Source organism: Caloenas nicobarica, chromosome 2 (genome assembly GCF_036013445.1).
Source record: "Caloenas nicobarica isolate bCalNic1 chromosome 2, bCalNic1.hap1, whole genome shotgun sequence".
Lineage (NCBI taxonomy): Eukaryota > Metazoa > Chordata > Aves > Columbiformes > Columbidae > Caloenas > Caloenas nicobarica.
The window spans coordinates 22,422,433-22,439,547 of record NC_088246.1 but is presented as its reverse complement, the minus strand read 5'-3'; the positions used below and the strand labels follow the sequence as shown (position 1 = coordinate 22,439,547).

General features: G+C 39.4%; 1 protein-coding gene across 3 annotated transcripts in view; it reads right to left on the bottom strand.

The window, feature by feature from the left end:
• The window catches only part of TRDMT1 (tRNA aspartic acid methyltransferase 1), a 30,702-nt gene extending 15,306 nt beyond the window's left edge, over nt 1–15,396 (bottom strand). For all 3 annotated transcript variants that reach the window (XR_010605843.1, XM_065629861.1, XM_065629862.1), the window contains exons 1-4: nt 15,320–15,396; nt 6,600–6,709; nt 4,851–4,927; nt 3,319–3,390 (exon numbers count right to left, since the gene is read on the bottom strand). Coding sequence is in view for 2 of the 3 variants with exons in the window: in XM_065629861.1 (XP_065485933.1) it covers nt 3,319–3,390; nt 4,851–4,927; nt 6,600–6,709; nt 15,320–15,383 (323 nt within the window). In the remaining variant the exon portion in view is untranslated. The remainder of the gene's footprint in view (nt 1–3,318; nt 3,391–4,850; nt 4,928–6,599; nt 6,710–15,319) is intronic.
• Between the last annotated feature and the right edge of the window lie 1,719 nt (nt 15,397–17,115).

Here is a 17,115-nt window from a genome sequence, read left to right as displayed (position 1 = left end):
TTTAAAGTGCTTAAACACAAAATCAATGTCAAAATTTCACATCAACTTTAGTGATAACACACCAGAACCTGTATTCATCTAACCACTTTAAGAAACACGACATGTTTAGAGCTCAAACTGCAGATATTCTCAGTTTTCTATACTTTTTTTTTTTTTCATTTTGATGGCCGAGGAGGGGAAGGAGGCACCTGAGGTTTAGCAAGATCAGTGCAGAGGTCTGGAAATAGGCTTATTCCAAAACCAGCCTGTTAAATCTCTGGAGAAAGGAACACGTCGAAACTGTGCCAGGGACCATGCTAACAATTTAGAAGCATAGATGATTCAGATTCAAGTCTCTGGGAACGTTTCTTGGCACTGATTAATTCTCTAGTAAGGCTAATGTAGACATAGTATGTTTGCCACACACTGAGATCTCAGAACAGCATATAGAAACAGAATGCTAATGCCACCAGACAGCAGCTCCATGCTTATTTAAGTCAGTAAGTGACTTTGGACTTCCACTGGTACAAATCACAACAGAATTTGTTTTAGCACATTCTTAACTTAATTAAAGACACACACATGAAGAATTAAAGAACTAAAACATTTCACAAGAAATTGGAAAATGTACAAGATACTATGTCAAATTAAAAAATACTAAAAATAATACTGAAAAAAAATAACACTGCACTGAAAAAGGCAGCAGCAAAATTCTCTGCAGAGGAATGGAGAATATATCTGTTGGTATGTTTACCCACACTCAACATAATCGTCATCACCTACTATGAAACTTATTTTTAAAGTAATGAATCCAGAGCACAGTCTGAAATACAAGAGCTCATACAGGATCAACAGATCACAAGACAAGTAATCACTATACAAAGAGTATGTGTTAAGTACTTGGCAGGTATTAACATTAGGAATGTGTCTGTGAAAGTAGCACTTTGACATCTTAGCATTAGATTTCCCTGAGTTATGGCTTGGACACGATAAACAGACAGTATCTGGACCATTTAGGTCAGATATTGTTTGCCCCCTCGGTGCTCCAAGGATTTCTCAGGTCTTTCCAGATACTGAATTTGTCTCTCCGGGCTATCTTATTTCAGCAACATTTCATTCTAAAAGGCTGAATGTAAGTTAGGGACAGCCAAGGGACGAGAAATTATTCTATAGTTTCCACAAACAGAATGCATGCTGTACCAATTTAGAATGCAAAGTGATAATTCCTATATTAAGAATTTCCCTTTTTTGGGCTTAAATACTCCATACCCAATGTCTGGCACACATGCCATATCCAGAAAATACATAAACACTATCTTAGTAAAACATAAATCTATTGGAACTCAGAAACTCTGCAAAAGCCACCATCTTCAACATATTACAGACCGCTTACAGTGAGGACTGCCTGGAGAAACAACCTGCCCAAGGGAGATAAGGGTCGTCAGCAGGGTCTCATGGGGTGTGGAGATAAAGCGCCACAGCCAAGCCCAGCTCCTTTGCATCGTCATGACGAAAAGCGTATGTCCTGCAGTGTCTAAAGCTTTGGTTTCGAGAAGGAAAAGCTTCTGCCCTTTATCCAGTTAAGCCCACAGCAACCAGGAAGCCCCATTTCCATATTCATGCACAACAGTGTCCCAAAGGCAGCCAGCCTCTTCTCTATGTCCCAGCTTAATGGAAATGAATACTGAGGTCAGGATTCCCTTCAGGAAGGTACTATTATTCTGACCACTTATTAACTTACATACTATCTGCTGGTTTTAATTTATCATTTTGAAAGGTCAGTCGGGAGGACTGAGTTACATTTCTTGTTCCAAAAAAGACATCATTTGCAACTTTTGGAAACCCACATTATCTCCCTATTTTTGTGCCTCTGCTAGAGGTAGGGGAGTAATAATAACCCTCCTTTTTACCTATTCATTGCATAACTTTCTAGGCTACAGAATCTGCATCATGTTCTGTTTTGTGTTCTCTGCCATAGATTTCTTAGGTGGTCCCAGCCAAGCCACTCAGCCCTTCTGTATCCATGTTCTCGATCTGCTGATGACAAAGGCAAATACGTGGTCCCATTTAATGTTGCTGGCTGCAAAAAAGTTGCTACTGGAAGAAGGATGAAGACCCTCTTCTCCCAGTGGTAACAGTAGCTTGAAAGAAAACCTATTGTTGGTACCAGTTTCCTTCTTGCGCAGGCAGCATTCATTAAAAAAAAAAAAAAAGCCAGCCAGACCTTCGTCCTCCTCCAATTCTGAGAGCAAGATTAACCAGCACAGGAATACAGAGAGCGCAGCTGTCTCAGCCCCCAGCAGAAGCAGGACTGACAGGCAAGTGTCTGCTGTGCTGCAACTGATGCAAACTCTCAAGCTCACGCCAAGTGGTGCCCAATGGACATCTCAGTCCAGAAGCCGAGATTTCTGCCTGATAATCTCCCTGACAACTGCTTGCTTCACTTTCCCAGGAGGGGTTCTTACAGTGCTGTGCACCTCTTCCCAAAACCAACTATCAGCATTACTTGGAGCCGATTTTTAACACTCTCAATAAGAAAAATTTAGGTCATCAAAACCTACTCTGTTTGGATTTACTGTTTCAAAAGTTAATGCAAAAATAATACAAACAATTATAGCTATTTTATTAGTAACTGGGGTCTGACCCAGGCAAAAAATGATAGATGAACACAAAGACAAGGGCACTGTTCAGACAATGCAGTGATATTCAAATATTTTAGTATTATTACTTGAAACAAGAGATCATACTACAAACTACAGGTATACAAGCTGCCCCAAGATATCTAGAGGCAGCACCAAAAAGACAGAAAAGACACTTTAAGAAAGAATGGAAGGGGACAGAAGATGTATTGTATTGCACCCTCAATAACACATTTAAATAAACTCATTCAAATGTTACCTATTCAAAACGTGACTAAATGTTGAATCAGAATCAAAGGTTTTTCAACCTGGTATTTCAAACAATTTGCACGTTTCCATTATGCCTATTAGCAAACTATTATACTGTCTACTTCCGCTTCTAAAGAAAGTCAATTCAAGTTTGATGTTGAACAGAAACTAAATAATTCATTTCATTTATGATATAGCCATGCTTTAAATAGACACACAATAAAAAGAAAGCCAAACAATGAAAGCATACAGAGTAACTATGAGATTATAATGGCATTAGTAAAATACAAGTATTTAAGTTACACGTGAACACGTGAAAACAAACAAGTAATACAATATGATACTAGCAGTATCCCTGTAAAACATTATAGATGGCTTGTCTCGCTGTAATATAAAACACCTACTTAGTTACACCAAAGGCTTAAGAACTGAGTTAGAAGTTCGTTTATACCTTGGGAGAATATCAAGGATATAGAGAAAGCTCTTTGTCCGTGGATCAGATACATCACCTTGCAGGCCAATTCTAAGAAAGAATAAAGAAACACCTGTATATCACTCAGAGCAGACTGATTTTTACTTACATTTTTTCTACAGAATGCTGACATGTTTTGGTTTGAGTTTCAAAACGGGATTCTGCAAAAGCATTTTGTACAGACACGAGGACCTGCTCACAAAGGCAGTGTCCTAAGAAATGCTCAAAGGAATGAAAGTCTGCCCTGGAATCCATCACCTCACAGGGAGGTTAAAATCAAAGCATTCAGTAATGAAACCCACTCCCCAGTCTGCAAAGTGTTTAGCATTCTGGCCTTGTCCAGCAAGCCCCTGGAACATGCTTGGCTCTGAAAGAACAAAAAAAACCCCACTGAAGCTCTTGGGAATACCCAGCTACTTTACATTGAATATATTACATTATTTATATGAATTAAAGCCTCAGTGCTCACCATTTTGCAGAACTGAGCCTCATATGAATAACTTTGTAACCAATTTTGTAACATTAAACTGGACAGCTCACATAGTTAGACTTCCAGGCCTGTGTTTCTTGAACTTGTAATTGCATTAGCTCTTAAAAAGAATAAAGCCTTGGTAGGAGAGCTTTAGTATGTCTCTAAATTAACTAATCGTAAAAAGTTTTTTTTTCCACAGTATTATAAAAGAAAAAAATTTGCAGGAATGATTCCTGTATACATCACAGGTTTGCACAAATACATTTTTATAGATCAACAACACACTGGAGGGATTTCTTTTTCATCTTAGAGCATTTATTGAGATACACTTTCTTACGCAAGCAGTTTCATCACCATCAACAGAATTTTTCATGAAGCTACTACTTGGCATGAGTACAGTTACGAGAATCTTACCTCTGCTGGTCACTGCTGTCAAACAATATGAATTCGACACTGATCTGACAAATAACATCTTAGTAAGCTCAGTTCTTGATTAGAAAGATATTTCTCTGTATCGTCCACAAAATCATTTCAAAGCCATTATCCTCCTAGTCTTGGCTAAAATAAAAATATTCCTCAGAATAAACTACTTCTGTGCACGTGTAATTTGCAAAGTACAAATAAAAACAGATTACACTCTTAGTCTCAGGCAGAAGTGAGAAATTCCAGTCCTCCTTCTGGAGTTGCCCCAGGGAAAGATTAAATTGATATCTAAAGGGAAAGGAAGCACTGCCAAACAGCAAAATCTTTGAATTTCATTGTTAGAGGAACAATATAGTATGTAAAATAAGTATTGTAAGAAGCGTACTAAATTTCAACTGAATTAAAATATATAAGAAATGTGATCAAGAATTAATATTCAAGCCGCTGCATTTCTTCCACTTCAGTAAAGCTCATGGTGAGTAGGGCTACAATGCTGCTGCGTAGGACAAGAAAGATGCACAGGTAAACCATACATAGTGTCACTCCTGAGAACATTTCTCCTTTAACAATACATTTTGTAACAATGGCACTTTTCTCCGAACTGTGCTATATCTACCTTGTAAATGGCTGACAGGGAGGGCTCATCAAAATCATATCAAAAGATAATCTGTCAAATTCTTTCAGTGTTATGCCCTGAATAAGGAAAAAAAAAAAAGAAGAATTTTCAGTGTTGTAAACTGTGTAACTGTATGAAACTCTCAAGTCATCTTTCAGGCCAAACTACCCCTCTTACTTTCACGATATGCTTCATCTAGCAAAAAAATACCTAATCTCCCATTTGACCTATAATTTCTTTCTTTTTTACGTTAGCAAATCATACAATGCAAGTATACACTTGGTTGCTTTGAATACAAATCAAAAGCACTAATGATGTTAGCATCTACATATAATCTTGAGGTTTTAGTCAAATCATTCTTTCAGAAGAGCTGTAGTGGTTCTTTCAGTAGATCACATTAAAATGCCAACTGGTTATTTTCTCAAAATACAGTATCATTATTCAGATATGAAGTCTTTGTACATCAAAAAAAAAATTAACATATCCAAAACAGGTGAAAAAATATTAGATCTTCTCCAAAGACAAAATATCTGAACAGAAAAAAAGTAGCTCAAGTGGTAACATCGTAATTTTTACAGATCCAAACTATGAGTTTTAACTCTCAGGAGCTCACTACCAATGCACCCTGTTAAGTTTAGTTCATTTTAGTTTTTGCCAAGTAAAAATTCCCTCAAAGATATTATATGGCTGAAAGTTCTACTCTGTAAAAATATTTCTGTTCAGAGAAGAAAGAATTAGGTCTATGGCATAAAGTAATCACACAGGTAGAAGTTCCTCTATACTAACTTTAAGCAGCACGAGAAGGACGACGTACTAAGGGGCCAAGAAGAGAGGAGAAGGATAATGATCAAGTAACTATGGGCCAGACAAAAAAAATTGCCACCTTACATATTTTGAGGGATATCTATATAGCAGATGTAACATAACAGCCCACAGAAACTAGAAAAAAGCTGTTATTTTTCCAATAAATTTAAAGGTCTTACTGACTGTAATCTGCATATTTATATTTTTCCATATAAAACTATAAACTATCATTTGCCCTGTTTTTATTAAGTGCTGAATAAATAGCTGACCTTTAGTCACCTATTTAAGTATTACTAAGCTGGTGTCTTAAAACAAATTCAGCATATTTTACCGTCATGTTGTAAAAAAAAAAAAAAAAAAAAAAAGAAGATTAAAAAGTATACAGTAATTTCTAACTAAATCCAGGAAAAAACACATGCCTAGTTTGCTCCCCAATTATGAAAACAGAAACCAATTTTACCTAGTTCTTCAAATAATTTGGAAAAAGGACAGAATTCCTAAAACATCTGATCTATTTAGCCCACAAAAAACCACATGACTGTCCCATCCAGTATATTTTCTTGTGCTTTACTAAGCTCAACTATAACTACAAAACAAAGGCATGTCTCTAAGTAACTTAATTAAATTCTTTCAAAATACATGAAAATATTTTTTTTTAATCTAGAAATATGATTTTTGTCATTCCTTTCTTGCTGGTAAGCATTCCTCTTGACATTCAGGTAACCCTTCTTGATGCAACAGTCAAGACTTCCAGGAAAAGACCACAGTGTGAGTATCCCTCTAACTTCAACAAGCAACCACAGCACAAAAAATTGTAGTTATTGTAAAACTGCTGTATTTATCATAACATAAATCTTTTTGTTTCTCTTATTAGTAACAAGGATAGTGAAGACAACTTACACCTACAAATGCCAGACTAGAGCAGAAAAGACATTCATTACTCACCTCAATTGTCTTTGCCCATAACGGTGTGCTGGGAAAGTTGTGCTTATAAACTTTATTGGCAAGAGTGTTCACATCAACAGCAGCAACAACTTCTGCAGACGGACAGCTTTCTAAAATTAAAAAAATAATTTTAAAACTATAGCTTCTCTTCACTACTCTTGGAAAAATGTTTTTGTTAAGTTGTGTTACAGCTATGCTCAAAAATAAAAGGGAAATTACAGGATCAAACTCCGCTGTGTTGCCATTCAAACTTCATATGAAAAATGTACCATGTTTCTACTTGTATGGCAAATACTTCCCTTCCTTACACATCCAAAAATGGAAGCTAACTGTGCACTTCTTAATTTGTAAACACAGTCACACATAAACTCCAAACAGGGCACATCTCTACAACATTCCCACCTGCAGGTGGTCTCTGTGGCCACCGAGTTCCTTTGCTATAGGAACGCAGCCTGAGTCGACCTGCCAAGCCTCCCTGCCAAGGCCTGAGACTCTCCAGCCACCGATAACTTACAGGATCTACATGTGTTATTCTAGAAGTATACCACTTCTTGTGAAAAAATGGCATCAATAATTATGTTTGAGGTACATCTACTCTTGCAATAAAACTTTAAGAAGTTGCCTGAAAAACATTTGTGCTTATATTCCAATAAAACCTTCAGCCTTGAACCAACTTCTGCCTCTTCTGGCTTTCAAGGTCTCCAAAATCTCAAATGCTTTGAAGGACAACATTTGGCAGCTTCTCTTCTCTTGGTATCAAAAGAAGTATTTCTGGACACTCAGAGGTGTTATGGAAAAGAAGAGAGCACAGTGTAACAAATCTCTGGACAGCTAAAATCCTGAGAGAAAAATACACTAAAAAGAATGTAAATAAGCAACAGTTGATTTACAGGGTAATAGGTTCTACAGAATAATAGGTTCTACAGAAGCTAAAGCCATTAAAAGAACAGTATTTAATCCACTGTTCATCATGTCACACTATTTATTATTACTAACCACAATACCTTCACTGAGGCTTTTTATGCAGGAAGACAGGTTATGGTCACGGCTACAGCTGCAGGCAGAAAACGGCAACCATACTTCCTGATATACATGACCAGTTTTGTTCACCAGGAAATCTACATTATGGTCACCACCAGAGAGCCTCAGATGAAACACAGACAATTAAAAAAAAATTTTGTAAGCCAGAACAATCAAAGTAAATAGCTACACGCCTTTGAGTAGACTCACAACGTGTCCAAGTAACACATTAACATATGACCTTATGAGACATCTTACAAATTACTGCTAGTCAGCTAATTATTTACAGTTTGAGAAGATGAAAAACCAATTATGATGTCCTCATTGGATTTAATTTTCAGTGATGCAGTTATCACCCATCTACAATCCTTCAGGTTTTTAAGGCCACCCTATTTAAAACTAAGACAAAGGAGAAATCCAGCTACCGGAAATATTGTAGCAAACATTTTAACAAAGACCAACCTGGTTCTCCTGGGTTTATTTGGTGCAACAGAGGGCAAAAAGGAGTTTCACAAGAAAAAGATTTGCAGACGGATGCCCATTAAGGGTTAACGTACAAACCATTATTTGCAGTTTCTGTCTTGACATCTTGACCATAAGCATTAAATACAGGTGTACCTATGAGGACTACAGAATGACTACACCTGAGATTACAGAACAGGTATGTTAACACTGACATCTAGCGTGAAAAGAATGTCACCTTAGCAGGTTGACTGTCTCAATTTACAAGCATATTCAAGAACCAAGACTTTCATTTTCCTAAAACAAAGCTGTAACACCTAAGTAGTACGAAAAAACTTCAAGTACTGTTTAAAAGACTGATTTTCTCATTTGTTCTTTCAGTTCTTAAAGCAACTTGTCCTGACAAGCTGCTCCTTACTGTGTGTTCCAGGCACTCCAGAAGAAAAAAAACAACCAAATAAAAAAAAAGAACCTCAAATTATTACAAATTATTATCTAAATTAACAAAGAGTCTAAAAATGACAATCGGAAAGGCAGGCAAGTGTGCTTTTTCTCACAAGTGATGGTTCAGACACTCATCCTTTTTACTAACATCAATCCAATCTCTCCTGGCACACACACAAGAAAAAAGAAGTACTGGGGATTCACATCAAGGGACTTCACATGCCCAAATGCCTGGAAATACTGAAAGAAAGCACACAGCTAATAGTCACTTATTGAATCCCCTTGCAATACAATGTTCAGTCTAAACCAGAGACGTTAATCCACATGGAAAAGGGACAGGAACTTCTCCTGAATTATTCCACCCGACATCCTCTCTTCCCAGTTCAAAGGCCTGATAATTTTTTCAAAGCTTCTCCTCCTTTCACTCCCAAGCTGTGGCTCACTTGGGAGTTCCTGTTACAGAACAGACTCCCTCTAAAAGCTGATTAAGTGTATTTGTGTGGAAATACCCTGGAAACGCATGAAGGAGCTCGAGCAGAGAAGCAGATCTCACACATCCAATCTAACAAAGAAAAGCTTGTGTAAATTTCAAACAATGCAAAAATGAAACATTTTTAAAGAACTTCTCCTGAAATTTAAATAACTTTGATGTCAAACTGTAATACTCTGTTTTGCTATAGCATTTATCTTTATTGCTTGAAAATGACTGTAGGAATGTATCATAAAAAAAGACTGAAAGCAGCATAAAAAAATAAAAAAATACCCAAAATTAAAAAAACCCAACAGAATCAAGACTGTGTTTAACTACTGCCACTGACAAAAGGCACAAAAGCAACTCAGGAATATGAAAATGCCCCTGAACTGTTGACTTAGTGAGATGTTAAATCAATTCCCCAAATCATATAGCAGGCCTTCAATACAAAACCAGACACAGCTCTGGAGAATTTTTTTCCAAACAAGTACATCCAATTTTCAAAATACAGCCGTTTAAGAGAATTATAACTATGCAGAAAACAATTTAATTTTACACAGACTAAAGAAAAAATAATACACATTTTCTAAGTGAAACTAAGTAGCTGCTGGAATACTTGATTTGCAATATTCCTCAACAACACAGTTTTTGAACCGAGACTTTGCATTTCTGAAAGAAATGTCACTCAAAAGGAAGCCACAGACATGGTGGGGAAGTTACTGAGGGAGGAGTTATGGCTTATTTTTAGGCAGACTAGATTGTAACACTCTCTCTTGGCTGAAAGCAGGTGAACTCAAGTTCATATCATCCTACTAGGAAAGTACTGATTTTGCACCTGAGTCTTAAAAACACCAGGATCCACATTGCAGAAACTCTTCGTTGTTTAAATTGCCTAAAGAGGCAGCAAACAAACCTGGGGTCCCAGTTCTCTATTTTGTTGTATACACAATGCTTACGAGCCATTTCAGCTGTTGTAGTCACAGTGAAAGGGACGCTGCTGTAACAACTGGAAGGTGAAGCATTTGAAACAAAGGAAGACAAAATACATGCATTAGCTTCTGATTTGTAAAAAACAAACACAAAGCATGTCATCCTCAAGCCCCGAAAACAAAATTTCTGACATTACAACATATGTCCTTTTCTTCTTCAGAATCAATTCCTTTGTCGTGTGTTTCTAGCAGACCCTAAAATTAACACAGATCTGTTTATATTCACCACTGTACTTTTGTAATAGAACCATCGATGTCAGCAAACCACATGAAATACATGGTGTTACACCAAGGGCAGAGCCTGGCGGATCTCAGCGTGTTGGAAAAATCAGAGCCAGAACAATTATCTAGTCTAACAGGTATATGGAAACAGATGGAAAACGGAAGATTAGTCACATGTTTTGTCAGTCCTGTTTCCTTTTAAAACAGAGAGCAAAGATTCATTTCTGTCGGCTCTTGGCTGAGATGATTAAGCTGAACTCCCCACGGCCACAGTCAACGGGACTATCAGTAAACCTCATACTTGCTTCCTGCAGGATATTTAGCAACTTTTTCACTACTCGTGCAGGATTTGTTCACACTCAGCCATATAAACTATGTAAATTTACATTGTAGCACAACTGACACTGTCCTGTGCTACAAAGGGCTATATTTTAGAGAAGCATTACATCAGAATGAATTTCGGTGTAAAAACTTGCTCAAAGCAGCTATATTTTTGTTTTGTATTGTGCTGAATCCTAAAGCTGCTCGCCAGTTTTGTCTCCTTTGCCTCTTCTCCTGAGATAGCTATATGCTCAGTGTAATTACACACACCAGTTTATCATGCTGTGCAATTCAAAGAGATAATCAAAATGAATAAGCAGAGATGATAGAGTACAAGAGACTCCAATTCTTACTCTGTGAAATTGAAACATAACAATTGAAGGTGAATGAGATCATCAGCTTTATCACTGCAAAATTAAGATTTTTTTTGTTTAAAGATGTCCTTTCATGTTTTATGCATAGAGACTTTTTTCAGTGACCTGTCAGATTACAAACGCTTATGGCAAAGACCTGGAACTCATTTTTCATGGGAAAACTGCCTAAACTAATAAGCCAGTTTAAGTTTGTTTTGATTGGGAATGAGGAAGGGCAGGCTTTTTGTTTGATGGAAAGTTGCTAAGGAAATGAATTTGTAGCCATGGATTTTCTAAAAATAAAACACCGTATTTTTCACTGCAGAAACTCTGCACTTCATATATAAAGAAAACACACACACACACACGTATGTAAAGTACTGTAGGTTTAGACATTTACGATCTAAACATCAACCTTTATAAATCTTACAAAATTTGGAGCACAGGGTAGGAAGAAGTGCACTCCCATTTCTTAGCTGCCTCAGTCTTTCAAGAGTGTAAATATGAACAGACTCGCGGACTTCTGACCTTAATGAAGCTCAGCTTTCTAAATTATATGTTTGCCTGCCTTTGCTGTTAAACTTAAAATACTATTTTAAAGCATGCAAAACCTAAAACTAGAAATTCTGATATGCTAAATTATTACAGCTAAAGTATCAATGCAGAGCTAGACGATCCCCAAGATTTTTCTTTTTCAGTTTTGGACTGAAATCTAAATTCAGCAACAGCCTTCTTTTTATTGTGAAAAAGAAGATTCAAACTATGATTCAAAGAAGATTCAAACTAAAGATTCAACTATGTAACTATATACTAATAACTTCTGCAAACTCTTAAGAGAAACACTCACAAGAGAGTATAAACTTCTGTGAATTTATTAAAATTCAATTATTTTTTACTGTAGGCAAGGACAATCTCAAAACCAATTGCATACTAGCTGGTGCCAACTGTATTCTAATTTAATGACAGCTGCCAAAACAATGAACATCCTCATCCTGCATGCTCAAGTATATGCTGTCCTAAAACTCAGTTTATGAAAGATCACAGCCAAAAAACACTTCAAGGTATAAAAGGCAGTGTCTGATTTCCTGGAAAATATCTATCCGCCAAATGAAAACACTGGCAATTTCACAGAGAAATGGAGAGTTGGACCAGCTCTGCTAAACAGAGCGGGTCACAAAACTGGCTACATGACATAGCCAGGAACCACCACTGAGGCAGAACTTGCCAGAGCTGCAGAATCCCTTCTGCAGAATAAGCTGCTTTCCTGGGGTGCTGCCACTAAAGGATTCCGTGCTCTCTCTTTTCCACGTGTTCCTATTATTTTCCTTGGCTGTATAGATTGACTAGAAACCATACAAAGAAAAAAAAAAGTATTATATACAGTCTTCATCTCTCATGTGTTTGGTTTATGAAAGCACTGGCAAAACAGAGGGCTTTCTTTTCAAGCTTTCAAGCTTTCATGCACAAAAAAATAAAACTTCTAATATTTCTATACTTGATTTAAATGGAAGATGTCAAACAATCTGCCATTTGCTAAACAATTTCAAGAAACTCTGTCAGAGACATTTTGAAATAGCATGGTTTCATGTACACATATAGATCTAAAACATATAAGAAACCCTATTATTAAAGTGCTTACAGAGGAAGATTCACTTTTTTCTGTTTGATTTCCACATAAAAGCAAACACTTAAATCCCCTTGACTTTACTTTGTTCCTTTATAAACTGTATAAGAAAACTAAATCCAGATGTCTAAGAGATTTAAAAAGAGAAAATAGCAGAAAGGATCAAAATGCCTATGTAAGTATTCCTGAACGCAATGCAATTCATCAAAACCAGTTTTATGTAACAATCTGTCATTAAATACTTACTTCAGTGCAAATCGCATAGAACCTTTTTAATTCAAATTGCCTGATTATTAGTTTTAACAACCCTCAAAACAAGATCTTCATCTAGAAGTGTACAGTTCGGACTTCTTCCAAGGCAACACAACGCCTATGGGCTGAGTCCTCATATGCTTCCCAGAAAAATAAGCATCCAGATCTGAAAAAAGTTAAACCAACTGTAATGTAAATGTCATCCTATCTATCTGTTTTGCAAATTTCAATTGGTATTTAACCATTTAGTACTGTCTAGGGTCATTTACACAAATAATAACTTAAGTCTCCTCTTATACACAGTCCATCTGCTCTGGCTGGTACCACTACAAAAGCATCTCAGTCTCACTATTCACACTAATTTCTTCAGTCAAATGTAAGCCCAGAAGAACAGAAATTACAAGATTCACTGACACTGATGCAGTTGCATTCAGCAAATTCAGAAACAGTAAGCTTGGAAATAATTTTATCCTTTCAGGAAATAATACAAGCATTCCGGTTAATTCCTTCACTCTCCAAACTACACAATATATAAAAGTGATACATGATCTCAAGCCTTCACATGCACAGTAACCATTCACTGGGGCATCACTCAATCAGTGTAACTTTCAGATACAAGTTTACAGTTTCTGATAATCTTCCAAGGCTGCATTCTCAATATTCCCATCCTTTTATGTATTTGTTGTGTTGTAAATTATGCTTTCTTAGGTAGTCATCCACAGGATATCACATCGGGCATTACAGTAAATTAACTATTGCAGCACATTACTGGACATCCACAAGACATCTATTACTATGTTAAGAACATAGCTAGACGATATTCAGTAAAGATTTGTTACGTACATACACACACCAGCACATGACAAACAGCTGAGTGAAGGACCATGGTGTAGGCTAAGTTTCAGGAACCAGCCCACTTCCTATGCACGTATGTCTATAACACACATCGTTCTCTGTCACTTCAGAAACAAGACTACTGGAAAAGCAAAGCGTTACCATTACAGCTATATATAATATATACAATGCATAACACTCTTTTTGCATTCCGCAAAAACTCCAAAATCTGCAGTTCCATACAAAGATTTATTTTGCTCTTAATATTCTAAGAACGGCTCTGGAAATAAGGAAAATGCATCTTCACAACAGGTGGTTAGGATTATTTATAATATAAATGTAGGTACCTATTTTGGTATATCGTGTATTTTTACATATTATAAAAATACAAAATATATATACACATTCAAGCAAACATAGAAAAAAATGCCACACTGCCAATTGTGAGTATGTTTTAAGGACATAAATGATGCTAAACAGATTCTACTCTATAAGCATAACCTTTTAATATTACATAGCTCCCTGGAAAATTAACAAGATAAGGTGAGTTTTAACCTGATGTTTTTGACAATGCTCTCTGTTGTTCAGTGTAGTAGAAGGGCTCCTAATGCCTTTGAAGGCTGAAGTATTTGAAGGATTGTAGTTACAATTAAAATTATTATGGCAATACTCATAAATTATACAAACATGTGTTTAAACCAGGACTCCAAAGCAACAAGGACCAGGGTGTTTTACAAAGGAAATCAATAGCCCTGGCTCAATTTTTTACTTGGGGAAGCCAAGTCACAGAGTCTACAGGACCTGCTGATAGGTCACCCAGGCCATGTTTTAGCAATTCAGCAAATTGAGCTCTAGGGCTCCTTGTACCAGATCAAAAACTCACCTGAGCACAGGGTTTTGCAAGAACTCTCTACACCAGTTCAAGTTCCACATTCGGTTTTCATATTTATAACATGTTATACCAATCTCATATGGTCAGACTCATATTGGATCATGTATCAGCTATTCACCTAAGTATGCACCATAAAAACCCAGTCTATGTGCATGCCTACGCGATACCCCGGCTAATTTGATTGTCATCCTCTGCGTCTCCATGATTCTGATCCCATTCCCAGGAGGGTGCACCAGCAGAAGACAGACCCTTTACTAATTACACAAAACCACGGTGTTCCCAGGAGCAGCCGCCCGGGCTGAAGAAGGAACATGGATCCCTAATGTCCACTGCAAGATGCCCCTGGATACCTGGTGCCACCCAGCAGCCACAGATGCTTTCCAGCACTGCTCAGGTTACAGCCATAGGCCCCCAACACAAAGACATTTATTAGCCAAAACCCAGCGACGGAGCCCCCTCACAGCCCGTCCCCAGGCAGCCCTGACAGGGGCTGTGAGACAGCACCAGCCCCCGCCGTGAGGCCACTGGCCGGCCCCTGCCAAGGGGAGGCTGTGTCCCAGGCCTCGGCCGCTCCCCGCCCCACAGCTTCCTGCCACACGGTGCTTGTGCAAGACGGCGGGGGAAGGCGACAGGAGAAGTGGGGCCATCTTAGCCTGCCCCGAATCGAGAAGATGGCTCCCTCCACAGCCTCCCCTCAGGGGTCGGGGTGCCATCGAGCAGATGGCGCGCTCGGCGGAGGGGGCGGGCGGGCAGGCGGACGATGTGGGGGCGCACGGCGGGGCTGCGGCGGCAGCGAGCACCGAGGGTCGCGCTGGCGGCGGCCGCTCGCCGGTACCTTTCAGGGCCTGGTGCATCCCCCCGATGCCGCTGTACAGCTCCAGCACCCGCAGCGGCGCCATGCCCCGGCAGCCGGCGCCTGGCCCTGCCCTCCCGCCGGCCTCCCCGAGCGCCGCCCGCCCGTTCCGCCGCTATTTCGTTCCCACCTGCCCGCCCTCCTCCGGGCCAGCGGCTCTGTCAGCCCCCGCCCGCTGAGCAGCCTCGGAGCAGCGGCTGAACTGGGCATTGCTGTTGGTTGCTCGTTAAACCCCAAAGTGGGCTTAGGCTCGGAGGATGAAGCCACCCCCTGGCTTAGCTGGTCCTGCTGCCCCGAGGCGCCGCGGGGCTGATGGCGACCAGCAGCTCTGTGTGCACCCTCCCGGGAGTGAGGGATCAGGAGAAGGGCCTGCTCCCCGCCATGGATCCCTTTGGGGTCAGCATCTCCCGACCGAGGGCTCCTCAGGGGCAGCAATGAAATCCTCAGCCCCATTGCCCTTCCTCAGGGCCTGGGCCACTTCGGGGTGTCCAGCGGGGACTGGAGGCCCAGCCCAGCCGTGAGCCCCGAGGCAGCAGCGAAGGGCAGGCGGGAGACTGACATGAATTTGGGCGGCTTGTGCCCGGCCAGGTCACAGAGAAGGCGGCCGTGTGGCAGCGGAAGGGGCCTGTCCCCATGCAGGGTGTGCGTGCTGCTCAGCCGGGCAGCTGGTGCGAATGGCGCTCCACAGTCACGGGCCTCAGCGTTTTGTGATTTCAGCGGGTGGTGATGTTTTTGAGAAGTCATTTCAAAGCCTGCGCTGCTGGTGGAACAGGAAGGAAGGAAATAACTGATGAAGCTGTTCTAATTTGCCCTAACACTATGAAATTGCTTTTGCTAAATTGGAAAGGAAGAAGCAACTCAAAGACACTGTTGCCCATGAAAAGTAGTTTTTTTCTGAAACAAGTGTTAGATGTGCATTTTCATATATATAAAACAACCAGAGTAAATATCCTGCACACTATTATGTGGGTTACCCCCACACATGAGCAGACACTCACCTATGCCTCAGCTTGCACATTTAGATTCTGAAGTGAAGGTGGAACCTTTTAAAAAAAAAACCAAACCAACCGACCAACCAAACAAAAAAACCCTGAACTTGTTTCTCTAATAATTTATTGAGTTAATAATATTTTTGTGGAGCCTGTTAGAAACCTGTCAAAAATAAGGTGGATTTGAGGAATATTTATTTTTCCTGAGAAGGTGCCTCATACAGCATTATAGTAGCTCCTACCTCTTGTCTTTCAACAGAGGAAGAATTTTTAAATTAAACTGGAGGGCAAAAAAAGAGAGAAATCTGCTGCCTTTCAGTGCACTTCTCCAGAATATGGGACGCATCAGCTGCAGAAAACATTGGAATTAGAAACAAAATTTCAAGTAAGAATATTGGTCCTTGCCAGCTTTTTCCAAACAATTCTGTCATTCACCTGTGGATCTTCTTATCAGAGCCTGGGGCTACTGCTTTCTTTGTCAGCCAGGGAAGTAAGCAGGTGACTAAAACAACAAGTCCACGGTCAACTTGTAGAATTTCTGAAAGGAAGCGCAGCAGCTGAGGCACCAGGGGAGAGCAGCACGCGTTGCAACCAGCAGTGAGGCAGGTTGGCAGCACGGATGGCTGACCAAGAACGGAGAAGGGTGCCTGAATCGCCTGGCATAACAAAACCAGGAATGTGCCGGCTGGAGAACAGTCATGGGACAAAGATGGTGAAGGGTCTAAAGAAGAGTGGTCAGAATGATGAAGGTGGCTACAAAGAGGAAGGTTTTTATCAGCTAAGAAGATA